Source organism: Pleurodeles waltl, chromosome 5 (assembly GCF_031143425.1).
Source record: "Pleurodeles waltl isolate 20211129_DDA chromosome 5, aPleWal1.hap1.20221129, whole genome shotgun sequence".
In the NCBI taxonomy this organism is placed as follows: domain Eukaryota; kingdom Metazoa; phylum Chordata; class Amphibia; order Caudata; family Salamandridae; genus Pleurodeles; species Pleurodeles waltl.
Window position 1 is genome coordinate 1,290,074,566 of NC_090444.1, and position 26,322 is coordinate 1,290,100,887.

Here is a 26,322-nt window from a genome sequence, read left to right on the forward strand (position 1 = left end):
AGTATGAAAATTATAACTGTTAGGAAATCACTGATATTTAGAACAGGAGAATATTCAAAGAAAGAAGATGATGTCATCCCTATGCCTATCACCTGCTCCATCTTTGCACACACGTTTTTCACATTATTTACATTTAGGTTGTCCATTATATAATCTTCTCTTTCTTTTGAGATAAGTGTTCACATGGGGGAATATATGAGAATGTGACAGCCAGGAAATTGTTCGCTTATATGAGGCCAGTGTAATGAGTCTATGATTAACTATAAGTACTTTACTGGGCGATAATAATTCACCTTAAGCACATATTTGATGGATTATTTATTTGTTATATGGTTTGTTCCCATGGGGCTGATTGTTTTTTTTAGATAACAATGAATCATGAGGTACTTTACCAAGTCAGATTTCTTTGCGGCATTTCGCACTTTATTTCTCGATGGGATGGCAGTAGTGGAAGATAGCAAATCATTTGCTGCAGTTAATGTAAATAATTATGATATCCATGAGTCAAACCTATGATAAGGACTTTATTAAGAAAAAGCACTTTATCAAAAGAAGTACTGTACCAAAAAATGAGTGAATTTAACTAAATGTATATATATTCACTGAAAAAAACAAAGGTTACAGGGACGTTATATTTAGGTTCAGAATTTATTCGCACAAAACCATAGAAATTCACCTGTTATAGTGAATATTTCAAGTAGCTATAACTCGTGACCTAGGGTAACATTAACTTGCTCCGTTGCCATGCACTGCTAATGTTTCCTGTATATTTTTATTGACATTCAAAAGTTGCAAGAGTGCTGTAATATCTGGGGTAATAAGCAGTGCATAGCAAGGGGGCAAGTTATGATTACTTGAAATAACTCTGTAACTGCTGATTTATTTAATGTTTTTTTACTATTAAATGCAGAACCTAACTATATGTCCCTGTAACCTTTGTTTTTTTCAGTGAATTCCTATGGGTTTTTTTAAATGTAAATTAATTTTAATTACTATACGTTAATCCAACCATAACCGCACATGACCTTTGGCCCCGTATGGTGGGGGTTGGCCGCAGGGCCTGTCTCTCTGGGTGTGAGAATAAGTGTCTCTGGGTATGAAGTACCTGGGTGTGAGGGGGTCTATGTAGGTGTTAGAGTGTCTGTCTGGGTGTGAGAGTAGATGTGAGAGGGTGTTTCTGGGTCCGTGAGAGGGTGCGTGAATTTCTGAGTGGGTCTGTGAGTGGATGCATTAATTGCTGACTGGGTCTGTGAGTGGGTGTATGAGGGTCTGTGAGTGGGTGTGTGAGTGTCTGAGTGTGTGCATTAGTGAGTGAATATGTGAATGTGTATATATATATATATATATTATTATTATTTTTTTAATTTAGCAAAGGTTTGTGACACAGGGGCATGCTGAGCATCAGAACTCCATACATGTTAAAAAAAAAAAAAAAAAAAAAAAGATGGGTATGGGCTTTTTAAATCTCGGATATGGTCCCTCAGAGACACCTACAGTGGACCCCTGGGGTAAGGGTACCCCAACCCGAAACCCTTCTATAGTTTTCAGTCTTTATTTTCATCTCCCGGGATGCGGTCCCGGTTTAGAAAATGGTGGCCGCAACTGTATTCACAGGTTGCGGCCCACCAGTCACAGCACTTACTCCAGTATTGGAACTTTCATAGATTCACATGCTTGAATACTTCCCCGTCCTCAAGATGGGAGTCCCCGGTGGAATATAGAAACTAAGCCTGAAGATGTATATACACAATACATGGACTAGGCCTCAATAAAATAACCTATCATAATCGTTTTGTAAAATAGACCCAAACACAAATTTGAACCAATCAGATTGCCTCACCCCTAAGAACCTCCTGTGAGGAGCTGCCTTCCCTCAGATTTTCCCCCGCACGTTGTGCTGAGGATCCTCCTTTGAGCTCTGCTCAATATTTTCTCTCAGAAGATCTACTACTTCAGTTTTGAGACATTTCTTTTCTTCTCTGGTGCTTCAAACTGGCTACCACGTCAGAGACACCAAGGAAAGGCCTTTTTAGATCCTGTACCTCTTGTTTGAAGAAAAGATTATATGTGGATGATCCACATGAGGAATGCATTTATTGCCTGTATCCCAGCCACAAAACAAAGGACTGCAAGATATGTAGAAAATTCTACTACAAAAACCTTGAAGGACACAGAGGGTCGCCTGCTGTTGTGGCTTCAGAGAGGTAAGACTGGACACTCAGCCTCTGATGAGGACAGTGCCTCTTCTTCTATTTCTGCCCCTAAAACACCTGTAAAGAGAAAACAGGAAGGCTCGGATATTCAGGAGCCACCTAAGAAAATGGCGCAAAAAACAGCAGGGGCATCTACTAAGAGCCATAGCTCTCCACAGAGGAAATAAGCAGGCGCAGAAACCCTCAAAAAGTCAGTTAAAAAGACTGCTTCTGAACCGGCTACTCCATTTCCTAAGGTTCTTCACAAGTTTAGGAAGCCAAGTTCAGCACCGTCGACGGCGCCATTTTCGACGGTATTCTCGCCGATGACTGTTTCATCGGTGCCGCTGGTTATAGTCACTCTCAATGTCGATGGCAGCGGCTGCAGGATCATCATCGATGACGCTATCATCCTCGTAGACGGGGCGCCCCATCTTGTCAACGCTGTTCTTGCAGACGACACTCCCGTCGATGATTGAGCTTAGGACGATGCTCCCGTCGACGGTGCCCCCGTCGACGACACTACTGCCGTCGGCCACACCGTCGACCATGTTTCCAGTGACGACGATATCGTCAACACCCCCGTCGACGACAGCTGGATTCTTATCATCAACTATGAAAATGTTTCCAGTAAAGCGGCAAAGACCATCCACATTGCCATTGTATCAATCTGCACAGCATACCCCTCTCAAGAGGCTCTCCAAAACTAATTTCACACCGTCTGTCACCAAGCAGGGTGTCAAGGCTTTTGCCGTCTAGGTTTTTGATGGCGACGATGACTAAGACTAGATCAGGATGCATTGTTTGGGGTGGCTAGGAGCCTTTCCCAGTTGCATGTTAAATGTCAGGAGTACTCTGATGATGACTCCTATTAAGGTCAGCAGTATTATGATCCAGCCCCACAGCAACAACAGGGAATGGTGTGCTTGCCTTCTGGTCTTGCTTCTGACCTACAGGCCATGCTGGGAGATTACAGAGAGCGCTTCTATCCTCAGTCGGTGAAGGATCTTACGCCAATAGTGACTGCACCATGTATTCTAGTACCTCTGCTAGTTCTTCTTGGGAGATCATTGTAGTAAAAAAAAGGTTTGAGATGAGTCAAAGGGGGAATATGGGAAGGAAGGGTCTAGGAAGTATTATTCATAGTACTAAATGAGGTTTGGAGTGAGTCACGGGGATAGAGGAGGGAAGAGTCTAGAAAGGGTTATATGTGAGATCATAGCAGAAGGAGGTTTGGGGTGAGTGAAGGAGGGATAGAGGAGGAAAGATTTGAGAGAGTCTTGGGGAGTTCATAGCAGTAGAATCAGGTTTGGGATGCGTCAGAGTGGAAGTAGAGGATAGACTGAAAGAGGTATAGGATGAGACAGTAGTTCATTGGAGGGAGTTGAAGGCTTTTTTATTGTTGTTTCTTTCGACAGGAGTAAAGTAATAAATATATAGATACATTCCTACATAGAAAGTGTATGCATCTATAAGGAAAATAATAAAGTTATAAAATTGTATTGCATAAAGTTCCATATGTGCAAGTATGGATAATTAGAGATTCAGACTTACGTGTGTTGCTGTGTGGATAGTAGGGTATAGGAGTGTGTCAGTCTGAGTGTATATGCATGTGTTAGAGTGCAGCCTAACTCAGTGTTAGATGGTTGCCTTACCTATGCACAGAAAATGAGTGTCTTTGAGGATGTACGTGTAGGATGTATTTGGAGCATATGAAAGTGTAAGAAGCGTGATAAAATATCTAATGGTTTAAAAACTGTGAGTGAAGTATGTATTTAAAGATCAAGTATGTAGATGCATTAATATGCAGAAGAGTTATTACTAAGGCATAACACTATGGTAAGAACATACATTGTAAAATTTCTGGATTTTAGACTAGGTCGTGTGGCTAAAATGCCTTATCTCTACAGAATTTTTATAGTTGTCTTGGGAAATTTAAATGTTCCCTCCTTCCCAGTTTATGATTACTTTTCCGCACAAGGTCCAGAAGTGCTTATTTGTATTAGTTTTAATTTGAGTTTGATTACTGTTTTCCTTTTATTTTTGTTAAAACTGATTTCCCTGTATTCACTGGCAGAGCAGGCACTCTGTAGCAGAAAGTTTTTTTCTTTACGTGCACAGTACTGTTCTGGCTGCCAGCCAACCAGCCTTCTGGAACCTTGTGAGCCTACTTAATGGATTGTTTAGTGAGGATGCGTCATGGGCTCCCCAGTGGCCTCTTGAAGACAGGTCAACCTTACACCTCTGTATACTAGGTTCGAGTAGGAAGTACTGCATTTGACTAGTGAAATAGAGTCCACGTCTATATGCACCATAGCCAAAGATGATGCTTTGGATTTCTGAAGGCAGGCGTTTAGTTAAATTAGTGCTGCACAAGATAGAAGGCAGTTTGGTCAATGGATGTTCAGGAATGTCATACCTAACCGAGTTAAGATTGCCCATGTATGGTTATCAAGCACAACAAACCTTTTCATTAACCACGGCCAAAGCTCTAGTGTTTCATTTCTTCATACATTTCTGGTGAAAACGTGCGATATAAATCAGGTAAATGGATCCTTTACTTTAAAGCCATGCTTTTAAATCTGTGCTTGCACAGTCCTACATTCATTGCTCTTTTATATAAATTCAGAACATGAAGCCATCATGGTCACTGAACTTTGTTGTCAAGAAACACTACACCGGACATTTCTTTGGCACTGTATGTTGGCTCTAAAATGCAGCATGTGGACTGTCCTGAAGTATATAAGGGATATAGATTTTATTTAAAACGAATTCTTAAAAATTACAAAGCTGTTTTAACCTATTTTATCTATTTTATAGTAGCAAAACTACTGCTTGTCTATCCTTGCCACTCCTCATGGAAGCATTTTGGTTGTATGATGGAACCACGCATGCCGGAGCAACGCATGCCTTAACAATGCGGTCAGAACCATGACCATGTTGTTTCCATCCATGCCTTTACCACGCATGCCTTCCCAACAAATTTTGTTGTAAAGCATGCCCAGTAAAGGCATGTGTTGAAACGTGGAACGGCATGCATGGGTCTGTCATTCAAACCTCCTCCCCATCCACTCTGAGCCATAAAAAAATTAAAAAAAATCCCGACTCCCCCCACACCGCCTCTAAAAAGTAAACTACCCCGACCCACCCTCCCTGAGCCCTTAAAAGAAACTACCCCAACCACTCCCACTCTTGCCGCTAAAAGCTAAACAACCCCCCCCCCCCTTCACCCACTCCAAGTCCTAAAAAAAACACGCAAGCAAGGATAGCCTGCTCATAGAGGGTCAAACATGCACTTAGTCAAGTATTGGGTCCTGGTTCGGGTTAACAACAGCTCCACAGAGTGGGGTACAAAATCATTCAGGGGATGACCCATAATAATGCCTTCACACTGTTTGATACTGATGCTCAGGACTGCAACGGCTTTCAAACAACCAGGCAGTGCAGCATAGATTGTGGTTGGACCATACAATGACATTTTAATACAAACCAATTAAGTTACAAAGTTTGACCAATGTTGCTGTACAAGGAAAACCCCAGTCAGGAATAAAGTTAACGGTTTTATTACAAGCTCAAACACAGTCCTGTGGAGAATTCTCAAGACAATGTTATAAAGATACAAAATCGCAAGGTGGTGTCCAAGGTGACAAAATAAGTTCAAACAAACTAACATTAATAAAACTAAGCATTCTACAACGACAATGCAAAACAATAAGAAGATTATCTGAGATACAGAATATAAACATTGCTCAAGTTTGATAAGTGTTAATGCAATTTAAATTATCAAAGTTCAGTTTAGCTGAGCACAAGAAACCTCTACTATTAGCCAAATTAAGGTAAAACATGTGGGGCAGAACACATCCAGGCACAAACAAAAAGGGCAAAAAGAATTTAGAAAAATAAACGTAAACTCGGACAACAGGGGACTAACTAAGTTGGGCAAAAGACACGTAAAAAAGGAGAGCTTTCAGCATGTCATAAGCTCGGTCAAGATTCTTCGGCAAGGGTTAGGAACAAAATCTCTACGTCTTAGCAAGGCATTTCATAGGTGCAAGGCAGAGAGGAAGATACCTCTACAAAGGGCTCAGCATTCAGGATACATTGCAAAAAAGAGTTTAGCTTCTCATCTTCAGAAATCTCTGGATCCCTGCAGAGAATCTGACCAAAGTCCAACTGGTCATCAGTATATCAAAGCTCATTCAACAATCTGATTAGTTCAGAATGTCTGTTAACTTGACATTGAAGGGGCATCATCCAATAACAATCGATCATCAACTCCTAGTTGAAACTATCCCATTTCTTCTCAGGTCTGTCATGAGAACGGCATCCATCCATGTAGCTTCAATTGAAATTGAAACATATGTTTAATTTGCTTGTCCACAGTCCGGGACGTTCCACATCCAAGATCAAATTTTCAAACTATGTGTAAGACAATAGATGTCTATTACCAGCATAGGCTTTTCATGGGAATGAAGTCTAAAAGAAAAGTACCTGTTTATTGAATGATTTGACATTTTCTGCACAGTCAAGGAGCACAGGGCCTGGCAGACCTCATTTAGGCTAAGGCAAATGGATTAAAACAGCACATCAATGCATTTAAATAAAACACGTTTTAATATGCAAACTGTAAATTCTGCATTAATCATTCTTCATTAGCATTTGTGTTACCTTAACTTTAAACAAAATGACTCTGATAAGTTTCAGTCAGTGTAACGTGGAACTGCATTTCTCTACTTTTGCACACATATTTAAAACAACAGGGACTATTGGTTTAAAGTCTAAAATATAACATCATATCAGTTTATTCCTTCAAACATTAAGTTAAACTTCAACACACATATGTTGAAGTCTCATCTCAAACAAATGCACACTAAAAATGACTTCTCAGTGCATCACTTTGCAAACAATTAGTACCTTGTTTAACATAATGCATAAATTGTCATATAGGTGATCACTGTGACATGAGGGACAATACTAAGATTTCGGCTACATCAACTTCATTGTTTGTTTCAGATGAGTATTATTTATTTGGCTGGTTTATTTAGAGCATCTTCAACTTGTTTAGTAGTGCCCTTTGGATGCATGTTCATTGTTTGTAAATTATTGTATGTAAATTATTTACATACTCCCATCTTCTGCATAGAAAGCTTTGAGGAAATTCCATGCTTTCATGATGAAAGTTTGGACACATGATTATGGTTTTATTTCCATAAGATTGTAGTCAGGCTTCAGGATTTACTTTTTCTATGTGATTTAGACGGAGTAGCTGATCATGAACATCTTTTATGTTATGTTGTAGGAAATGAAAAGCAGCCCCGTTTATTTGATCACAGAAGATGATTTCAAGCAGGCCTCTCTTTTGGAAAATGCAACTGCAATCAAAAAGGACAAAAGGGAAGAGAGGCGAAAGAAGGCAACAGGTGGGGTGCAGAACTCTTGATGTGAAAATACAGTATTATATAACAATTCACAAATGGCGAAAATAAAGTCAGAAGTCTGTTTTTATACATTTCTTTTTAGGTTTGGGCAAATTACTGACTTTAGCATAACAATTACTCATCCGAAATATACTCCAGGTAGAACATTCAGCATACGTAAAGGAAACTCAAATGTGCCTTAGAAATTACAACTTTTTAAATTTGCTCTCCTAAAAAAATACTTTACCCTAGATGAGACCCTTCTCCAACCCCAGATTAAAGATGAGGTTGTTGCCACCATGGAAAAACATTACTAGTACATTTGACTGGAGCACATTGCTGGGTAACATTTGACTGGAGCACATTGCTGGGTTTAGTGGGACATCCTTAAATGTGCAATTTTCTTGGTGGTGCCACACTCAAAAAATGTCTCCTGATCTGCCCACTAAACAAACAAGTCTCTTGACCTCAACAAGGTTTTCATAGGCTAGTTGACTGACAGAATCTTTTGAAACTTTGTTAAACCCTAAGTGCACGCAGTTTTCCTGCTTCTTAATGAGGAGATAACTTTACCTAGACAAATCAGTATCCATTTTCCATTTGAAATAGTGACGTACAAATATACCTAGAAATAAGGCCTTGAAAGTAAGTTATTTTTCGTATCCATTGCGAAGGCTGGCAGAAGTGAGTAATCAGTCTGTAAGAGGCCACAGTTGTCTGGGCTCACCCCCTACACAGTGGAAGCTTGCTAATCAAGTCTTACACTGAGTATTCTATGTCTGTGGCGCTTATGTAGTCAACCTATTCGCCCAATGACATTTCCCTAAGGTCATGTTTCTGCCTCGTGCATTGGAAGGTCCAGATCCCCACAGGAGGTGCCTTTCAGATACCAATGATTCACAGAGATTCAGAAATACTCTATTTCTTGATTTTGATTTCCCTTACATGACCCCAGAAAATTAATTTTACAACTTTAATCTGCCAAATAAAATGTATCTGAACCTTGCCACGAATGATCTGTTTTCTCTTCAGTATGAAATGATTTGCTGAATATCCATCCCATACTCAAAATTGATATTTTACTTTCTGAGGAAATACTTTAATCTTGCATTAATCTCTTATAAGCTAGACTGAACTTGTATGATCTCAGAAGACGTTCACAGCGAAAGGGTACATCAGCAAATGCTAGAAGTTCTATTACCTGACCCTGGACGTGAAAATCGACTGCATTGTTCCAACGCTTTGAATGTCTTGTCTTTTATGACCTAACTCACTGGCATGAGCATCATGAAAATTCTTACTCTCCTTTTCCCCCATAAAAATGATTATGCCATTTTTACTGACTGATGGGTTTGTACTTTACAGAAGCCTATATTTGGGGTTGGCATTTAGTGTGATGATAATTCAGTGATTCAGATCTCTGACTTTGTACCAGTTACTTCTTCCATATGTGTCATGGTGGTTCAAGCAGTGTTGAAGATCCATCACTGTATTTTTCAGAGACCAAGCCTGTTTTGCTTACAGCAACTTCTTTTATTTTAAGCGTTATGATAGATTTTCACCATGACCATAATATTTTTTATCTATGTTTGACTAACGGCTCCGACAACTCTTGGCAACAAGATCCTAAGGCCTTGAAAAATCGAAAGAGTTGTGAAAAAGTTTCCTTCAGAGCGGTTTGTGGTTTCACTGTTTGCACATATTAATTATCCCTGCAGTCTTTATTTTTCTCCATGAGGATTACCCACGTGAAGTCTGTCAGCCCCTTATTTTCTTGCAACATATAACTATTTAGCAAGGTGTTTACGTGTTTGGGAGCAACTTTGCCATTTAGTAAGGGACAAAGGCACTTTTGTGTATTGGTTTTCCAGAGACTTGCTAGCGTGGTGAACTGAAATCTTTTTTTATGCATCTCTTCATGGCTCTCTGTGAAATTGTGGTTCTCTTGATTTGTGTTTATGGCTGTAGGAATGTTATGTTTTTGTTTAAGTTCTGCTAAGTTGTGCTGATCCAAGCTCCCATTCACTGCTCTTTTTTTCTATTTTGGTAGCAAGGTTGATATGGAGATCTAGGTGTAGCCAAAGGCTCAACCCTCCCATATGTTTATGTAAATGTGAAACAAATCCCCTTACTGACTGTGGAAATGCCCTGCTAGTCAGAATTCCAATATTTAATCTAGCACCCCTCACTAAAATGTTTCAGTAAAAATGTCTTGGTAAATCTGATACTAAACGTTTGACCATATCACCTCTCTGACTTGACTCCTCCTGAATTATTGCAATATCCAGACATACATGTCGCCTTTAAAGTGCTACCCCTCCTAACTCCCACGTACCTTGCATAAAAAAATAAAAGTATCGGGTGGTGCTAGAGTCCTCCGAAGCATCAGCCTATAATGTCTGCCCTTTCTGCTTTTTGATGGCCTGAAAATCATCCCCAAGGGAGCACTTGAAAAAGTTCCTTTTTCCCAGAAGAGCGTGGGTTTCTACTCCTGTTTCTTACTCATCAAAAAAAAAATCTGGGAAATGGAGACTGATCCTAGACCTCAGACAGTTGAACAAATTTCTGCAAAAACAATCCTTCTGCATAGTCTATCTCAGACATCCTGCATCTCCTAATCCATGAAGACTATAAGACAATTCCCAACTTGCAGGATGCATATTTCCACATCCCCATACATCTAGAGCACCGCAGATATCTTTGCTTCACCATAGCTAGGACCCATTACTATTTCATAGATCTCCCATTCGGCCTCAAGACATCTCCACACATTTTCACATAGTGCCTTGTCCCGGTAGCAGCCGATCTCAGTAAGGAAGGCCACCTGGTATTCCCCTTCCTGGAGGACTGGTTGCTAAAAGCTCTGATAACTTTGCTAGTATCCACGGTGACAGAGGCCTGCATCACACTGTTTTGCAGACTGGGTCTCACAGTAAATCATCAGAATTCATCAACTTTTACAATGCAAAGAATAATTGTTAGAAACTGGGTCTCTAGTTGGCAGAGGTATACATCCTTGTCCAAGTAGGGACCGCAGTCCTAGTCAGGGTAAGTCATTACACAACCTAAATTGTCCTGTGCTCACCCTCTGGTAGGTTGGCACAGAGCAGGCAGGCTTAACTCAGAAGGCAATGTGTAAAGTATTTGTGCAATAACTCACATACTAACACAGTGATAACACCACTAAAGGCACTCCACATCAGTTTAAGACTATAGATAATATTTATCTGAATAAAGTAAGACCAAAACGGCAAAAATCCAATATGCACAAGTCAACATATCACTTTTTAAAGGTTTAAATGAGTCTCAATCCTTAAGCATCAGTGGTTATATCCTTTTAACACACAGTACCTGAGTGTGTCAAAAACGCCGCCGCACAGGGGCTACAGAGGAGGAGATGCGTTGAAAAGTAAGGCGATGCATCAGATTTTTCTGCACGGCAAAGATGATACGTTGTTTCTTTCCACGCTGTAAGGCGATGCGTCGATTTTCAGGAGAGCAGCCTTGGTTCCTCACTCTGATGCGGGGATATTTTGATGCCCAGGGATGATGCGTTGAAAATACAGAGAGCGCTGGTAGGAAGGAGCAGGCGCTGCGTCAATCTGGTAGGCGATGCTGCGATTTTCCAGCCACAAGGTGAAGACTTTGGGGAATTCTTTGTTGTCCCTGAGACTTCAGAACAGGAGGCAAGCTCAATCCAAGAGCCCTTGTGGAACAAGGCAGAGTCCTTCCAGCAAGGTCAGGGACCAGCAGGCAGCAGGGCAACAAGCAGGAGAGCAGTCTTTTCAACAAAGTAGTCCAGAAGTCTCATTTGGGCAGCTGGCAGTCCCCCTTACAGGTGTAGGTCCAGAGGTGTCTGATTTGGTGGGGTCATTGACCCAGTATATCAACCCAAAAGTGCCTTTGAAGTGCAAACTTCAGAGAGTGGTTTTGAAGTGAACAAATTCCCCTTTCAACCCAGTCCTGTCTGCCAGGAGGCCTGTATGGGGGCGGGGGGAGCTTTTATCAGCTCTTTGTGTGAGGGCAGGCCACTGGCTTTTGATGTGTAAGAAATAGCCCCTCAACCCTGCCTGCCCAGAAAAATCCATGTGTATGCAGGTGAAGACAGATGCAGCAGAGTCCTGTGTTTATGGCTGTCTGGGTGGAATTCACAAGGGGAGCTGTCAACCAGCACAGACCAGACATGGATTGGAAACAGGCTGTAAGGCACAGATGGCAGTGAGGGCAGAGAAGTGCCTACTTTCTAAAAGTGGCATTTCTAAAATAGTAATGTAAATTCAAGATTCACAAGTAAGTAGGATTTCTCACTACCATTCCAATCATACCAAATATGACAAGGCTACTCCTCTTAGATCAGAAATTACCACTTTAAGGCATATAAGGGCATTTCTCATGCTAGCCTATGACCGTGAAGAGCAGGCTTCACAGTAGTACAAAATGACTTTGGGAGTTTTTCACTACCAGGACATGTACAATTTATTACAAGTACATGTCCTGCCTTTTACTTAGAGCATTGTGCCGTATAGGTTAGCTAGGGCCTACCTTAGGGGTGACCTATGTGTAAGATAAGGGGAATTGAAACTGCACACAGGCTTGGCCATGGCAGACCTGAGGCATGGTCAAGGAGCTACGTATGTGGGTGGCACAATCAGTGATACAGGCCCACTAGTAACATTTCATTTACATACCCTGGGCATGTCTAGTGCACTTTACTAGGGACTTCTAGGTAAATTAAATATGCCAATTGGGTATAAGCCAATGTTTTAGGGAGAGAGCACATGCAATTTAGAACTGGTTATCAGTGGTAAAATGCCCAGAATCCTAAAGCCAGCAAAAGCTAGGTCAGAAAAAAGAAGAAGGAAGGTAAAAAGGTTAGGGTGACCCTTCAGAGAGGGCCATTTTCCAACAATAATGTTTCGTGGCTCCACCTTGGATACCATCCAAGACAAGGCCTTTCTCTCCCAACACAGACAACAAAGGCTAAAACATCTGGCTATCAAAGTCTAAAAAAAAAAGTCTGTTTCTGTGCGTCTCTACAAGTAATTGCTGGGCATGATGTCCTCCGCAATCGGTTTAGTTCGTCTTGCACGCCTCAAAATGAAACAGTTACAGGAGGAGCTACGAAAACTGTGGATTCAGACAATAGGTTTGTTCGACCTCCTCAGTATCACACCAAAGATGGTAGAAACATTAGTGTGGTGGTCCCAGATATCTCATCTCTCGAAGGGCCTCATGTTTTTACCTCTAACACTTGACTTTGTCATAACTACAGATACCTCACTAGAGGCCTGGGGCGGGCTTATACAGGACCTGTAGATTCAAATAAAATGGTCTACTCTCCAAAAGACCATGCATATAAACCGCCCGGAGATCACTGCAATCTTTCTCACCCTTCAAGTTTTCATTCCACGGATAGCAGGCTGTTCGGTGCTGGTGCGTGCAGACAATACTACCAGCGTGCAAAATGTCAGCAAGCAAGGGCGGGGTACAAGATCGCTGATGCTCTCCCAGGAAACCCAAAAACTATGGGACTGGCTAGCAACACAGATGATCACTCTGATAGCCGAGCATGTATCTGGAACAAACAACATCTTGGCAGACACACTCAGCAGAGCCAAGAGCTATTGCCACAAGTGGAATCCTGGACCAGGCAGAGCTAGACATAATATTCTGGCTTTGGGGCAAATCGGCATTGGATCTCTTTGCAACAGACGAGAACAACAAATACCAGTTCTACTCCAGTTGGCACCCACTCCCTGGGTCATGAGGGAGCGCTTTTTTGCTTAGATGGCCCGGGATGTATGCATACGCTTTCCCCTTGATTCCCTCTCGTACTGAAAGTTGTCAACAAGATGAAAGTTGAAAGATGTAGCCTCATCCTGATTGCTCCCTCGTGGCCCAGGCTATACTGGTTCACGGGGCTTCTCCTCCTGTCAAAGTACACGCTCCTTCACCATCCAAACACTATTGACGATAAACCAGGGTCTACATCTGGACCCAGGCTCTCTATATATATGTGCATGACTTCTGAATTCCAGGAGTTCCAGGATCCAATATTTCCCCAAGACTGCAGGGAGATCCTATCAAAAGTGAGAGCCGTTTCCACCACAACATACAAACTGAAACAGAAAAGGTTTTGCTTATGGTGTCAGCAATCCAACCTGCATCCTTTAGAGGCATTACAAGAGCAAATCCAACCTTATCTTCTCTCTCTTGCCCATTCGGGTTGGTGCATGCATCTATAAAAGTACATCTCACTGCAGTATCAAGATAAAGATGCTCCTTGCATCAAGCAATTCATGTAGGGACTAAAATTTCTCATAAGGTAGGTAGATGTACTATTGGCGATCATGTTAACTAGAAATGTGAGTGAGATACAAACTTTCACAATTCAGGAACCTTTTTTAGGTTTCACTGAGGAATATGCGATCCTTCGAACGATTTGAATATTCAGTCCCAAGGTTCCATTGCAGTTTCATATCAATGAACCATTATACTATAAACCTTTTTGCCAAATCCGACATGTCCAGCAGAAATATCTTTGCACAGGCTTGACATTGAGATGTCTGTAATTCTACCTGCATCATACCAAACCGATCCAGAAAACTGAGCAACTGTTGGTCGCTTATAGACAAACTAGACAAGGTAGTCCAGTCATGATGGCAACCTTTAAAAGGAGGATTTCTGCAGCAGGCCAGTTTTGCCACTTCAAAGGGGGCAAACTGCTCTCAGTAAAAGCAAAGACACACTCCACAAGGGCAGTTTCCACTTCAGCTGCCCTGTTTGCGGGTGTTCTACTGGAAAAAGATATGTTGTGCTGTGACATGGAAGAGCGCTCGCACATTTATGCAGCACTATTACCTGGAATTTGCACAGTGAAGTGAAGTGATGCAGATGCAGCAGTCGGACAGGCAATATTAAGCCATCTGTTTCAATAAGGTAAGCCTCTGTTACTTTGGATACTTATTTAAATATATATATGTGTGTGTGTGTGTGTGTGTGTGTGTGTATATATATATATATATATATATATATATGTATATATATATATATGTTCGGTGGCATGAGTAGCTGCAGATACACATGCTGTGCATTATCCTGCCATCTAGTGTTGGGCTCGGAGTGTTACAAGTTGTTTTTCTTCGAAGAAGTCTTTTCGAGTCACGGAACCAAGTGACTCCTCCCTTTCGGCTCCATTGCGCATGGGCGTCGATTCCATCTTAGATTGTTTTCTTTACGCCATTGGGTTCGGACGTGTTCCTCTTCGCTCCGTATTTCGAATCGGGAAAGTTAGCTAAAGTATCGAAAATTCTACGGTATTGTTATCGCTCGGTACCGGGTTAGTGTTAGTGTATCGGTACCGACATCAAGACCGCTTCAGCGGCCCTTCGGGACTTCCACTCTTCACCGAGGCCTGGTCAGCCCGACCACACCCGTCATCCCAGACTAATGGACCGGACCCCCTTCCGTTTCTGTCCTAAGTGTCACTCAAAGTATCCTTATACAGACCAGCACCGGGTCTGTAATCTGTGTTTGTCACCCGAACACAGAGAGGATACTTGTGAAGCTTGCCAAGCGTTTCGATCGAAGAAGACCTTGAGAGATCGACGCGCAAGAAGACTGCAAATGGCGTCGAAACCGAAAGAACAGCTCGAAGTCAAAGAGGAGGAAAGTATTGCCATCCAAGAGACTGACTCGGATGAATTCGAAAGTGAACGACCCTCGATGGTGCAACAAACCGTGAGTTAACCTGCCCTGTCCCAAACTCAGGGTCACACCAAAACACTTAAGGCCATGGGGACGCCACCGCCAGCAGGCCATGGCTCAACCCACCGAAAGGAAGGTGACCAAACATCGGCACCGAAAAAGGCCAAGGAGTTGCCAAAGACTTCCGACTCCGGTCGAAAATCCGGCACGAACGATTTAGACACGAGTGATCGAATCGACCAAACCCCGAAAAATGTCCTCGGAACCGAAAAAGACTATAACAGCAGAAACTTCGGTACCGAAAAAAGCGGCCTCGAAGCCGAAAAGAAGCTCTTATACAGAAGAGCAAGGACTTTCCATGCAACTCAAGGAAAGACATCGATTTGAGCAAGAGTTAGGTATCGAAGAACCTGACCATACACAACGGAGTTTACATATCCAAAAAGAGACTGGCAAGATTCAGACTTTACCTCTACTCAAATCGAAAAGGAAGCTTGCATTTCAGGAAACAGAAATGCAACTAAAGGCCAAAGTGGTTAGAGACAAATCACCACCACCAATGGTCTCACCACAACCATCCCCACTGCACTCACCACAATTGTCACCAGTGGGAACACCTATAATGCAGTCACCCACACATACTGGGATGACCCAGGATGATGCTGATGCATGGGATTTATATGATCCACCATTATCGGATAACAGCCCAGAATGTTATCCAACCAAGCCGTCACCACCAGAAGACAGTACTGCATATACGCAGGTATTATCCAGGGCAGCTACGTTCCACAACGTAGCAATGCACACAGAGCCAGTGGAGGATGACTTCCTTTTTAACACTCTGGCATCCACCCACACATCCATATCAAAGCCTGCCAATGCTCCCGGGCATGCTCAAGCGCGCGCAACAGGTCTTCCTGGAGCCTGTAAAGGGAAGAGCTATCACGCCTAGAGTTGAAAAGAAGTACAAATCACCCCCAACATATCCAGTGTTCATAACACAGCAGCTCACACCGGATTCAGTGGTTGTAGGGGCAGCAAGAAAAAGAGCAAACTCTCAATCGTCAGGAAATGCCCCACCACCTGACAAAGAAAGTCAGAAATTCGACGCTGCAGGCAAGCGAGTGGCATCACAAGCAGCCAATCAATGGCGAATTGCAAATTCACAAGCCCTACTTGCACGCTACGACAGGGCACACTGGGACGAGATGCAAGACATCATACAGCACTTGCCCAAGGAACACCAAAAACGTGCCCAGCAAGTAGTTGAAGAGGGACAGGCCATATCTAACAACCAGATAAGGTCCGCACTAGACTCGGCAGATACGGCAGCACGGACTGTCAACACGGCTGTAACAATTCGCAGGCATGCATGGCTGCGGAGTTCTGGATTCAAGCCAGAGATTCAACAAGCTGTGTTAAATATGCCGTTTAATCAACAACAGTTGTTTGGGCCGGAAGTTGATACTGCCATTGAAAAAATGAAAAAAGACACAGACACGGCCAAAGCCATGGTTTGCGCTCTATTCCCCACAAGTCAGAGGCACCTTTAGGAAACCACAATTTAGAGGGGGGTTTCGGCAACAAACACCTGAACCTTACACCTCCCAAACCAGACCCACCTATCAATCACAATACCGGGGGGGGGGGGAGGGGGATTAGTGGTTCATATGGAGGGCAATTCCCAAGAGGCAGGGGAAAATTCCAACCCGCCAAACCAAGCCATAGCAAACAGTGACTTCAATGTCACAACACCCCAACATTTAACACCAGTGGCGGGGAGGCTATCCACATACTACCAAAACTGGACACATATTACAACAGACACATGGGTCCTATCAATTATCCAACATGGTTATTGCATAGAATTCACATCATTCCCTCCAGATGTGCCACCAAAAACGCACAGACTGTTTCAACAACACTTAGACCTATTACATATAGAGGTCCAAGCACTGTTACAAAAACCAGCAATAGAGCTCGTACCCAATCACCAAAAAGGAACAGGCGTCTACTCACTATATTTCCTCATTCCAAAAAAGGACAAAACGTTAAGCCCTATCTTAGATCTCAGAACACTGAATCTCTTCATCAAATCAGATCATTTCCACATGGTAATACTTCAAGACGTAGTTCCCTTACTAAAAAAGGAGGAATACATGACAACATTGGATCTCAAGGATGCGTATTTCCACATCCATCCTTCTCACAGAAAATACCAAAGGTTTGTAATGCAAGGCAAACACTATCAATTCAAAGTGCTACTGTTCGGAATAACAACAGCCCCCAGAGTATTCACAAAATGCCTAGCAGTAGTAGCCGCTCACATAAGGAGACAGCACATGCACGTATTCCCATATTTGGACGACTGGCTAATAAAAGCCAACACTCAACAACAATGTCAATTTCACACGCAATACATCATAGAAACTCTACACAAACTAGGGTTCTCTATAAATTACCAAAAATCACATCTGCAACCATCCCAAATACAACAATACTTGGGAGCAACACTCAACACACAAAAGGCAATTGCCACTCCAAGTCCACAAAGAGTCCAGTCGTTCCAAAATGTAAGATCAAGCATACAACCAAAAAAAACCTACACTGTAAAGTTTGTAATGAAACTACTAGGCATGATGTCCTCATGCATAGCCATTGTCCCAAACGCAAGATTACACATGCGGCCCTTACAACAGCGCCTAGCAAAACAATGGACACAAGCACAGGGTCAACTTCAAGATCTAGTGTTGATAGACCGCCAAACACACTCTTCGCTTCAATGGTGTAACCCTATAAATTTAAACAAAGGGTGGCCATTCCAAGACCCAGTGCCTCAAGTTATTATCACGACAGATGCTTCCATGGTTGGGTGGGGAGCACACCTCAACAATCACAGCATACAGGGTCAATGGGACAATGAACAAAAACTACTTCACATAAATCACAGAACTGCTAGCGGTATTTCTAGCATTCAAAGCGTTTCAACCACTAATAACCCACAAACACATTCTTGTCAAGACAGACAACATGACAACAATGTACTATCTCAACAAACAAGGGGGGACACAGTCGTCACAACTGTGTCTCTTAGCACAAAGGATTTGGCAATTCACAACCACATTCGCTTAATAGCACTATACATACCAGGCATTCAGAATCAGTTAGCCGACAATCTCAGTCGAGATCACCAGCAAACTCACGAATGGGAAATACATCCCCAGATCCTACAGGATCACTTCCACTGCTGGGGAACACCAAGCATAGACCTATTTGCAACAAAAGAAAACGCAAAATGCCAAAACTTCGCGTCCAGGTACCCACACCCTCAGTCCAAGGGCAATGCTTTATGGATCAGCTGGTCAGGGATATTTGCTTACGCTTTTCCACCTCTCCCACTCATTCCTTATCTGGTCAACAAACTAAGTCAAAACAAACTCAAACTAATACTCATAGCACCAACCTGGGCTCGCCAACCGTGGTACACAACACTGTTGGACTTATCACAAGTACCCCACATCAAACTACCAAACAGACCAGATCTGTTAACACAACATAAACAACAGATCAGACACCCGAATCCAGCATCTCTCAATCTAGCAATCTGGCTCCTGAAGTCTTAGAATTCTGACATTTAAATCTTACACAAGAGTGTATGGAGGCCATTAAACAAGCGAGAAAACCTACAACAAGACATTGTTACGCAAACAAATGGAAAGGATTAGTTTGCTACTGCCACACTAATCAAATTCAACCACTACATGCCTCCACAAAGGACATTGTAAGCTATTTATTACATTTACATAAATCTAATCTAGCATTCTCTTTCATTAAAATCCATCTCACTGCAATATCTGCCTATCTGCAGATTACACATACAACATCACTTTTTAGAATCCCAGTCATTAAAGCATTTATGGAGGGACTAAAAAGAATCATACCCCTAAGGACACCACCAGAACCTTCGTGGAACCTTAATATTGTATTAACACGACTCATGGGCCCACCATTCGAACCCATGAATTCTTGTCAAATCCAATATCTGACTTGGAAAGTAGCCTTTCTAATGGCTATCACATCACTTAGAAGAGTGAGTGAAATACAAGCATTTACTATTCAAGAACCCTTTATACAAATACATAAACATAAAGTGGTTCTCTGTACAAATCCAAAATTCTTACCAAAGGTCATATCACCATTCCATCTAAACCAGACTGTGGAACTCCCAGTCTTCTTTCCACAACCAGACTCAGTAGCTGAAAGGGCCTTGCATACATTAGATATAAAAAGAGCACTAATGTATTACATTGACAGAACGAAACAATTTCGTAAAACAAAACAATTGTTTGTAGCTTTCCAAAATCATCATGCAGGTAACCCTATATCTAAACAAGGCATTGCCAGATGGATAGTTAAATGCATTCAAACTTGCTACCTTAAAGCAAAAAGAGAATTACCTATTACACCAAGAGCACATTCCACTAGAAAGAAAGGCGCCACAATGGCTTTTCTTGGGAATATACCAATAACAGAAATTTGTAAGGCAGCCACCTGGTCTACGCCTCATACATTTACTAAGCATTACTGTGTAGACGTGTTAGCAACACAACAAGCCACAGTAGGACAGGCTGTATTAAGAACATTATTTCAGACAACTTCAACTCCTACAGGCTAAACCATCGCTTTTTGGGGAGATTACTGCTTTGTGGTCTATGCACAGCATGTGTATTTGCAGCTACACATGCCACCGAACGGAAAATGTCACTTACCCAGTGTACATCTGTTCGTGGCATGAGATGCTGCAGATTCACATGCGCCCTCCCACCTCTCCGGTAGCCTGTAGCCGTTTTTAGTTGCATTAAAATTGTAAATATGTAAATAAATATTATTTTAATAGACATTAGGTACATACATTACTACTCCATTGCATGGGCACCTCTAGTATACTCACAACTCCTACCTCACCCTTTGCGGGGAAAACAATCTAAGATGGAGTCGACGCCCATGCGCAATGGAGCCGAAAGGGAGGAGTCACTCGGTCCTGTGACTCGAAAAGACTTCTTCGAAGAAAAACAACTTGTAACACTCCGAGCCCAACACTAGATGGCAGGATAATGCACAGCATGTGAATCTGCAGCGTCTCATGCCACGAACAGATGTACACTGGGTAAGTGACATTTTCCATATATATATATATATATACATATGTATATATATATATATATATATATATATATATATATGTATATATATATATATTTTCCTATACAGTATAACTGTTTTATCACATATATTATGAATATGTATTGATACGTCGATAGATGACCCTGCTACCCACCATTCTCAAAGGGTACTTATATCACAAAATGCTTGACTACAAAAACTGCTGGCTATTCTGAATCAAGCATGTCAATCAATGAAAGATCCAATACTGGAGAAGAAAATGAGTTACTTACCTGTAACTGCAGTTCTCAAGTATTGGCATCTTTCATAGATTCCTCCCCATAGAGACACCCCTTATGTGCTCTTGGTGTAAATCGCACTTGTGCTAGAAAATCTGAGAGACTGGAGCTTCTGTGATGAGGGTTCTAAAGGGTGCTGTCTCTTGATTGGGTGGACTTCGTCTCTTTTCTAATCATGTGAATAAGCTGTTAAAGTGAATGCACTTTTAAATTGCATTTTAACATTGACTTATATGTGAAACTTTTCTATACTGCCATTCTATTGCACTTTGGGACTCCCATTTCTACGACGGGGAATGATTTAAGCATGTGAATTTGTGAAAGATACCAGTACTGGAGAACTGCAGTTACAGGTAAGAAACTTATTTTCTTCTTCATCCTACTGAAGAATTTTATTATTCCATAAGAATGTTAAAAAAAATTCTAAGCCTCTATTTAGAAAGCGTGTGCACGTGTACTGAGTAGTTAGTTCCTTCGACTTGGAAATAAATAGAGTATGTGTTTCATAAAGTCCTCTGACTTGGTGTTGGCACTGTCTTTTTCAAAACCTCACCCATTGCCAAATCATAGGTCAGTGGAGCCAGTTTAGAGTTGTGCCCCCTTGGAATAGTCGCCGGGGCGTATGGTGTATCCAACTCTCACAGTTCCCAATGTTCAGTGGTTGTTGGCTACAGCTATTACAAATGTAGGACTTTTTAGGGGTACTCTTTACTACATTTTGATTGGCTTCAAGCAGAAGAATTTGGTCTTACTTCCGAGGGCGAACTCTGACATTAATTCAACTAAGAGTGTCATTGAAGAGAGAAAGGATGAGCTGTGTGTCGTGTATGAGATGATCTTGAGGCCATGGGTGCAGACGATGTTAGTGAGAAGGACAATGTAGATACTGAAGAGCTTGGTGCTGAGAGATTAGCCTTAGGGGACACCGCAGACCATGTTGGAGGTCCGGAGATATAGGAACAATGCTGACAGGCTGTGTACTACCTGTGACGAAGGAGTTAATCCATCTGAGAGCCAATCCACAAATTCCTGTTGTGTGGAGACATTGTATGAGACCTGGGTGGGAGACTGTGTTGTTGCCCATGGAGAGGATGAGGGCCATGGCTCCCTGACTAGTGATGGGGCGGATGCAGTTGTATTTGGGAGTGAGAGCAGGTTTAGTGGTATGGTCTTAATCGTTTTTGGGACATGTGCAGGAAGTGATTGTCAATGAGATGGTCTGCCAGTTTCTTGCTGAGTTTTTCCAGGATTTTCACCGGGTAGGATAGCAGGGAGACAGCTCCATATTTTGCTGGTGTTTGGATCCCCTGTGGATTTTTTCAGTAGCGACTGGATGGTGGGTTTTTTCCATGTAGCTGTTCGGAGAGGGTCATTGAGGGTCGGAGTGAGGGTGATGCCGATGGATGCTAGTCCTTTAGCGAACAGTGGGTAGGGCTCAGAGGAAGCTCTCTAAGTGAAGACAGCACATTATGTTTACAGTTTTTGCGGGGTGATGGGGGTGTCGCCTACCATGACGATTTTAGTGTGTCATCGTGTAAGAGCTGATAGAGTGAAGAGGTCTAGTTGGGGTGTGAAGTTGTAGATATTTGAATGCATGCCAACAGATCCGATTGTGGCAGGAGACTCCCGATTTTTGGCTCAAAAATGGCTTTAATTTAGTTGTCTCCTGACTAAAATTGCCTCTGCTTCAATATGTCAATGAGGAAAAAGCATTGGCCCGATTTATTTTTCTAATCTCTCTCTTTCTATTTTTAAAATGTGTGCATCTGTGTATCATTTTGCATAGCACAGAGTGAGCTCGGAGCAGATCTTCTGTGATAATTGAAGACGTGGTTAATCCCCCGTTAGTGTTTACTTTTTTCTATTTGAAATTTGAGTTATTTTTATTTGTTTGGGAGCCTTTTAATTACCTTGAAATGGGCTATATGTTTTGTGTTTATCACCTCCCGACGTTCTCTTGAAATGCCCTGTGCTCAGTCAGCAACCAAAGTATCAAGTCTTGGTGATTTACAGAAACCATTGTTATTCGTGTCCACCCTGTGACTGAGGGGCTGGAAACTAATTGCACCCGCAATATTCGCTAAAATACATTCTGCAGTCCCGTGTCGGGGATTGCGAGCGTAATAACACCTATCTTCAAAGTAAATATTTTAAGTAGCGATTTTTGGGGAGACGTGCTGGAAAAGATTTTCAAAACTGTTGCAAAGAGTAAATACATGCTCATGTAGGAAGCACATTCAATTTACGTGCTTTTATTGATAGACGACCTGCATTCTGGGATCGTTGCAAAAAATTGGCTATGTTACTCTACTGCTTTTGAGCTTGTGTGACGAATGCACTACCTCTAAAACGTGCTGATATATACTCAACTCTGAGTGCGTGGTACTGAAACAAGCATCCTTGTATTCTTCATTTAAATACTTGCAAGAACCTTTCATAATGACTAATTCGAACATTTTTCACTAGAGGGCAGTGGCAGCACGAGATCAGGGGGCTGGGGAAATGCAAGAGAAATCAAGATTAAGAAAAACAAGAAAAAAGGAAGAAAAGATGACGACAGCGACGAGGAATCAGTGACAACTAACACAAGTTGGTAATCTCTTTCTCCTTAGCCTGTTCTGGTTGACTTTGCAGTTTATTCGGCTGACGAGCTTCACCATCCATTTCCATGTTTTATTTCCATTCAGCCTTCTGCTTCTTGCCTAGAATAAGATAAAGATTAACTTTCTATGTGCTTGTCTATTATTCTGCCACCTGTATGCTGTCTTTGAAGAGTAGCGCGGTTTGGTAAGGCGGAAACACTTAGAGTGTCAGGGTAAATCAAGCGTTGGCAAAGCCATTAGGTATTGCCTTTGCAACAGTTTTTATTTTTGTTTTCATTGTTATCATGTAGTTAAGTGTATATAAGGTTAAGTGTATATTGTTGGTTTTGTGGCAATCCAATAGTTTTTAATGTTTTGCTGATGATTTGTATGTTGTGAGTTTGTAAATACTATATGTTTTTTAAAGGGCTGTTGTGCTCAGATTAACTTTAGCATAGTGCTGCTGGTCAAAATGGAGGTGCGTTGGCAGAGTTGTGTGTGTGGAGGCGGGGGTATTGTGTTAACACCAAACTAGCAGGAGGGCTGAGGGTCGAGATTTAGGCGCATTGCTGAGGAGTGCCTCGGCCCCATTTCTGGAATATCGGGCTTGTCCTGCAGTGCGTAAAGTCACATGTGGCTTTCTTGGACGGTGTTTCACATAGTTCAGTGTTGGAGTAGCAAATAATACTGGGAGTATATTTCGAAACACTTTGAAATACTCCTCTCTCTGCACAGTATAAAATAAGGGGGCTATAAGAAGTTACAGATCCGCTGACAGTTATATATTGGTCCCAGCATCAGCATAAACGAAGTGTGGCGTGTTGAGATGGAGGTAGACGAAGATTTCTAAGTGCTGGACCAGCTACTAAAGCAGCGAGGCTGCACGTTATGATGTAGGTCGATGGTAGAGTACCTTGTAGAACTGATTTAGGGGTCCAGTGCATGTGCAATCAGATTGCTTAAGACAATAACACATAATGTGAATGTTTGCAGTTGGAAGCAGTATGCACAGGATAATCAATCACAGTTCAACTAGCAGGGCTGTTGCTCATAAGAAGTGAAGTGCATTGAAGGATGCATGATCCATAAACTAGAAACAAATGGGGCTCTAGGACATCGTCGAAGCACACTCAGCGACCTTTGTGTGGTCATTCAACCAAGCTATAGAATAGGCATGACGGACACTGACAGAGCTGTACAGTCTCCTATCTAAAATAGTAGGGGTGACTTCAGGCCAAGATTGAGATGCATTGGCAGGGCTTCTGAGCTTTCTGAACTACAGTAAGTAGGGGCGCTGCAGTGTAGTATTGGGGTGCATTGGTCATCCTTTGTGTGGTCCCTGGACTATGCTAGTGACACTAATGAATTCTGTGAATTATGTTGCACACAAAAAAGCATGATCGATAGCACTATAATTTCAGGTTAGATCATAAATTGGCTTTCACCTGCGAGCACACTCGAGTTGGAGGGTCTCCGTTTCCGCAGACGTGCATGCCAACATCTGGGATCCACTAAGAGGTACATAAAAAAAAAAAAAAAATTAGGACAAATACGTTTCGACAATAACTTGCAATGGAGCAACGGAAGTTAGAGGAAAGAAAATATACTGAAACAGGCCTTAGGCATCTTCTCATAACCAATCAAACAAGTAGCGACAGACGAGAGGTGGTGGTGGAGTGACAACACAGGGAGATTAAGGAAGATGTAATAAAATGCAGGCAGCGACGTGCGTGTTGGGGGACAGCGCAGGAAGTTGAAGTAATTTACTAAATATAATTAAAAACAAGTACCTCTTCAGGGGATGGGCGGTAATTTGCTCAGAATCACATGATATTGAGCCTCTGGCCGAGACTAAAACCTGGTTCCCCAGCTTCATAGTCGGCTGCTCTAACTACCTATCACATTCAGTCACCCTGACGCATTGAGCAACACACTGCAGCAAATGCTCGTGTAACCACGTGGCGCTCTGCATGAAAAAGTCCATGAGCTCATGCAAGTATGAGGCCTCGGCTTGAAAGTGGAGGGGGGGGCTCCCCAATCTGTACTGTATGCATAAGTGACTGTGGAATTGTGGAAACCTCAAGGCATTGAGAGACTACTGGGGCGTTGTATCACTTCCACACCACAACGGTCCACAATCACGTCACAGTTCCTGCACAGTAGAGTTCATAGCCTGCAAAATGGATTCAATAAAAGCACAGTGCGTGCTAAATTAAAACGGGAGAAAATCGATCAAACAAATAGATAACTCCAGCAGATCGGTGCCAGCTAGAGTTGAGGAAACAAAAAGCACTGCATCCAGCTATGCCCTGTTCTGTTTACACATACTTTGGCACTTCTCAGAAAAGACTCAACTGAGCCACTGTACAGTCTCAACCCATTTGTAAATCAAATCAATATTTGCCCTCAGTACCGTCAAATTAATAGTCTCAACAGAGAGAGAATGCAAGCAACCTCAGATATTCGTTGGCCTTGTTGCGCCTCATCTGTGATGTTCAACTTAAGCCCCGTGGCACAGCTATAGGGTCAATGCCAAGGCATAATTGTTGCAGCCTTTTTTTTTTGCTCTGGTTAATGCTGTGGTCCCTGGTGTGGTTACAGCTGGAGGTCACTCCTCTGGTCCCTGAGTGGTGGCCCGTTTGGTCATTCCTATGGCCCCTGTTTTTTTAAATTTTATTACAGCTGTGGTAACTCTTGTGCATGCAGTTGTTGCTTTTGTCATTTCTGATGTTGTGGTCACTGTTGGCCTTGCTGTTGCTAGAGCAGAGGTTTCTACTGTTGTACCTGATGTGCTGGCAGCTGTTGCTGCTCTGGTCACTGCATGGTGACAGCTAGTCTTGCTGTTGTGCTCACTGCTAGCATAAATGCTGCTGTTGTCCCTGCCGTGGTGGTAGATGTGGTTGCTGATTGAGTTCTGCTATTGATGTGCACCATCAAGGAAAGAACCGGAGACATCATGTGT

General features: G+C 42.3%; 1 protein-coding gene across 1 annotated transcript in view; it reads left to right on the top strand.

The window, feature by feature from the left end:
* Positions 1-26,322, top strand: part of UFL1 (UFM1 specific ligase 1) — a 329,946-nt gene that overhangs the window by 173,905 nt on the left and 129,719 nt on the right. Inside the window, exons 11-12 of the mRNA XM_069235525.1 lie at positions 7,492-7,612; positions 23,245-23,367. Of these exons, the coding sequence (XP_069091626.1) occupies positions 7,492-7,612; positions 23,245-23,367 (244 nt within the window). The remainder of the gene's footprint in view (positions 1-7,491; positions 7,613-23,244; positions 23,368-26,322) is intronic.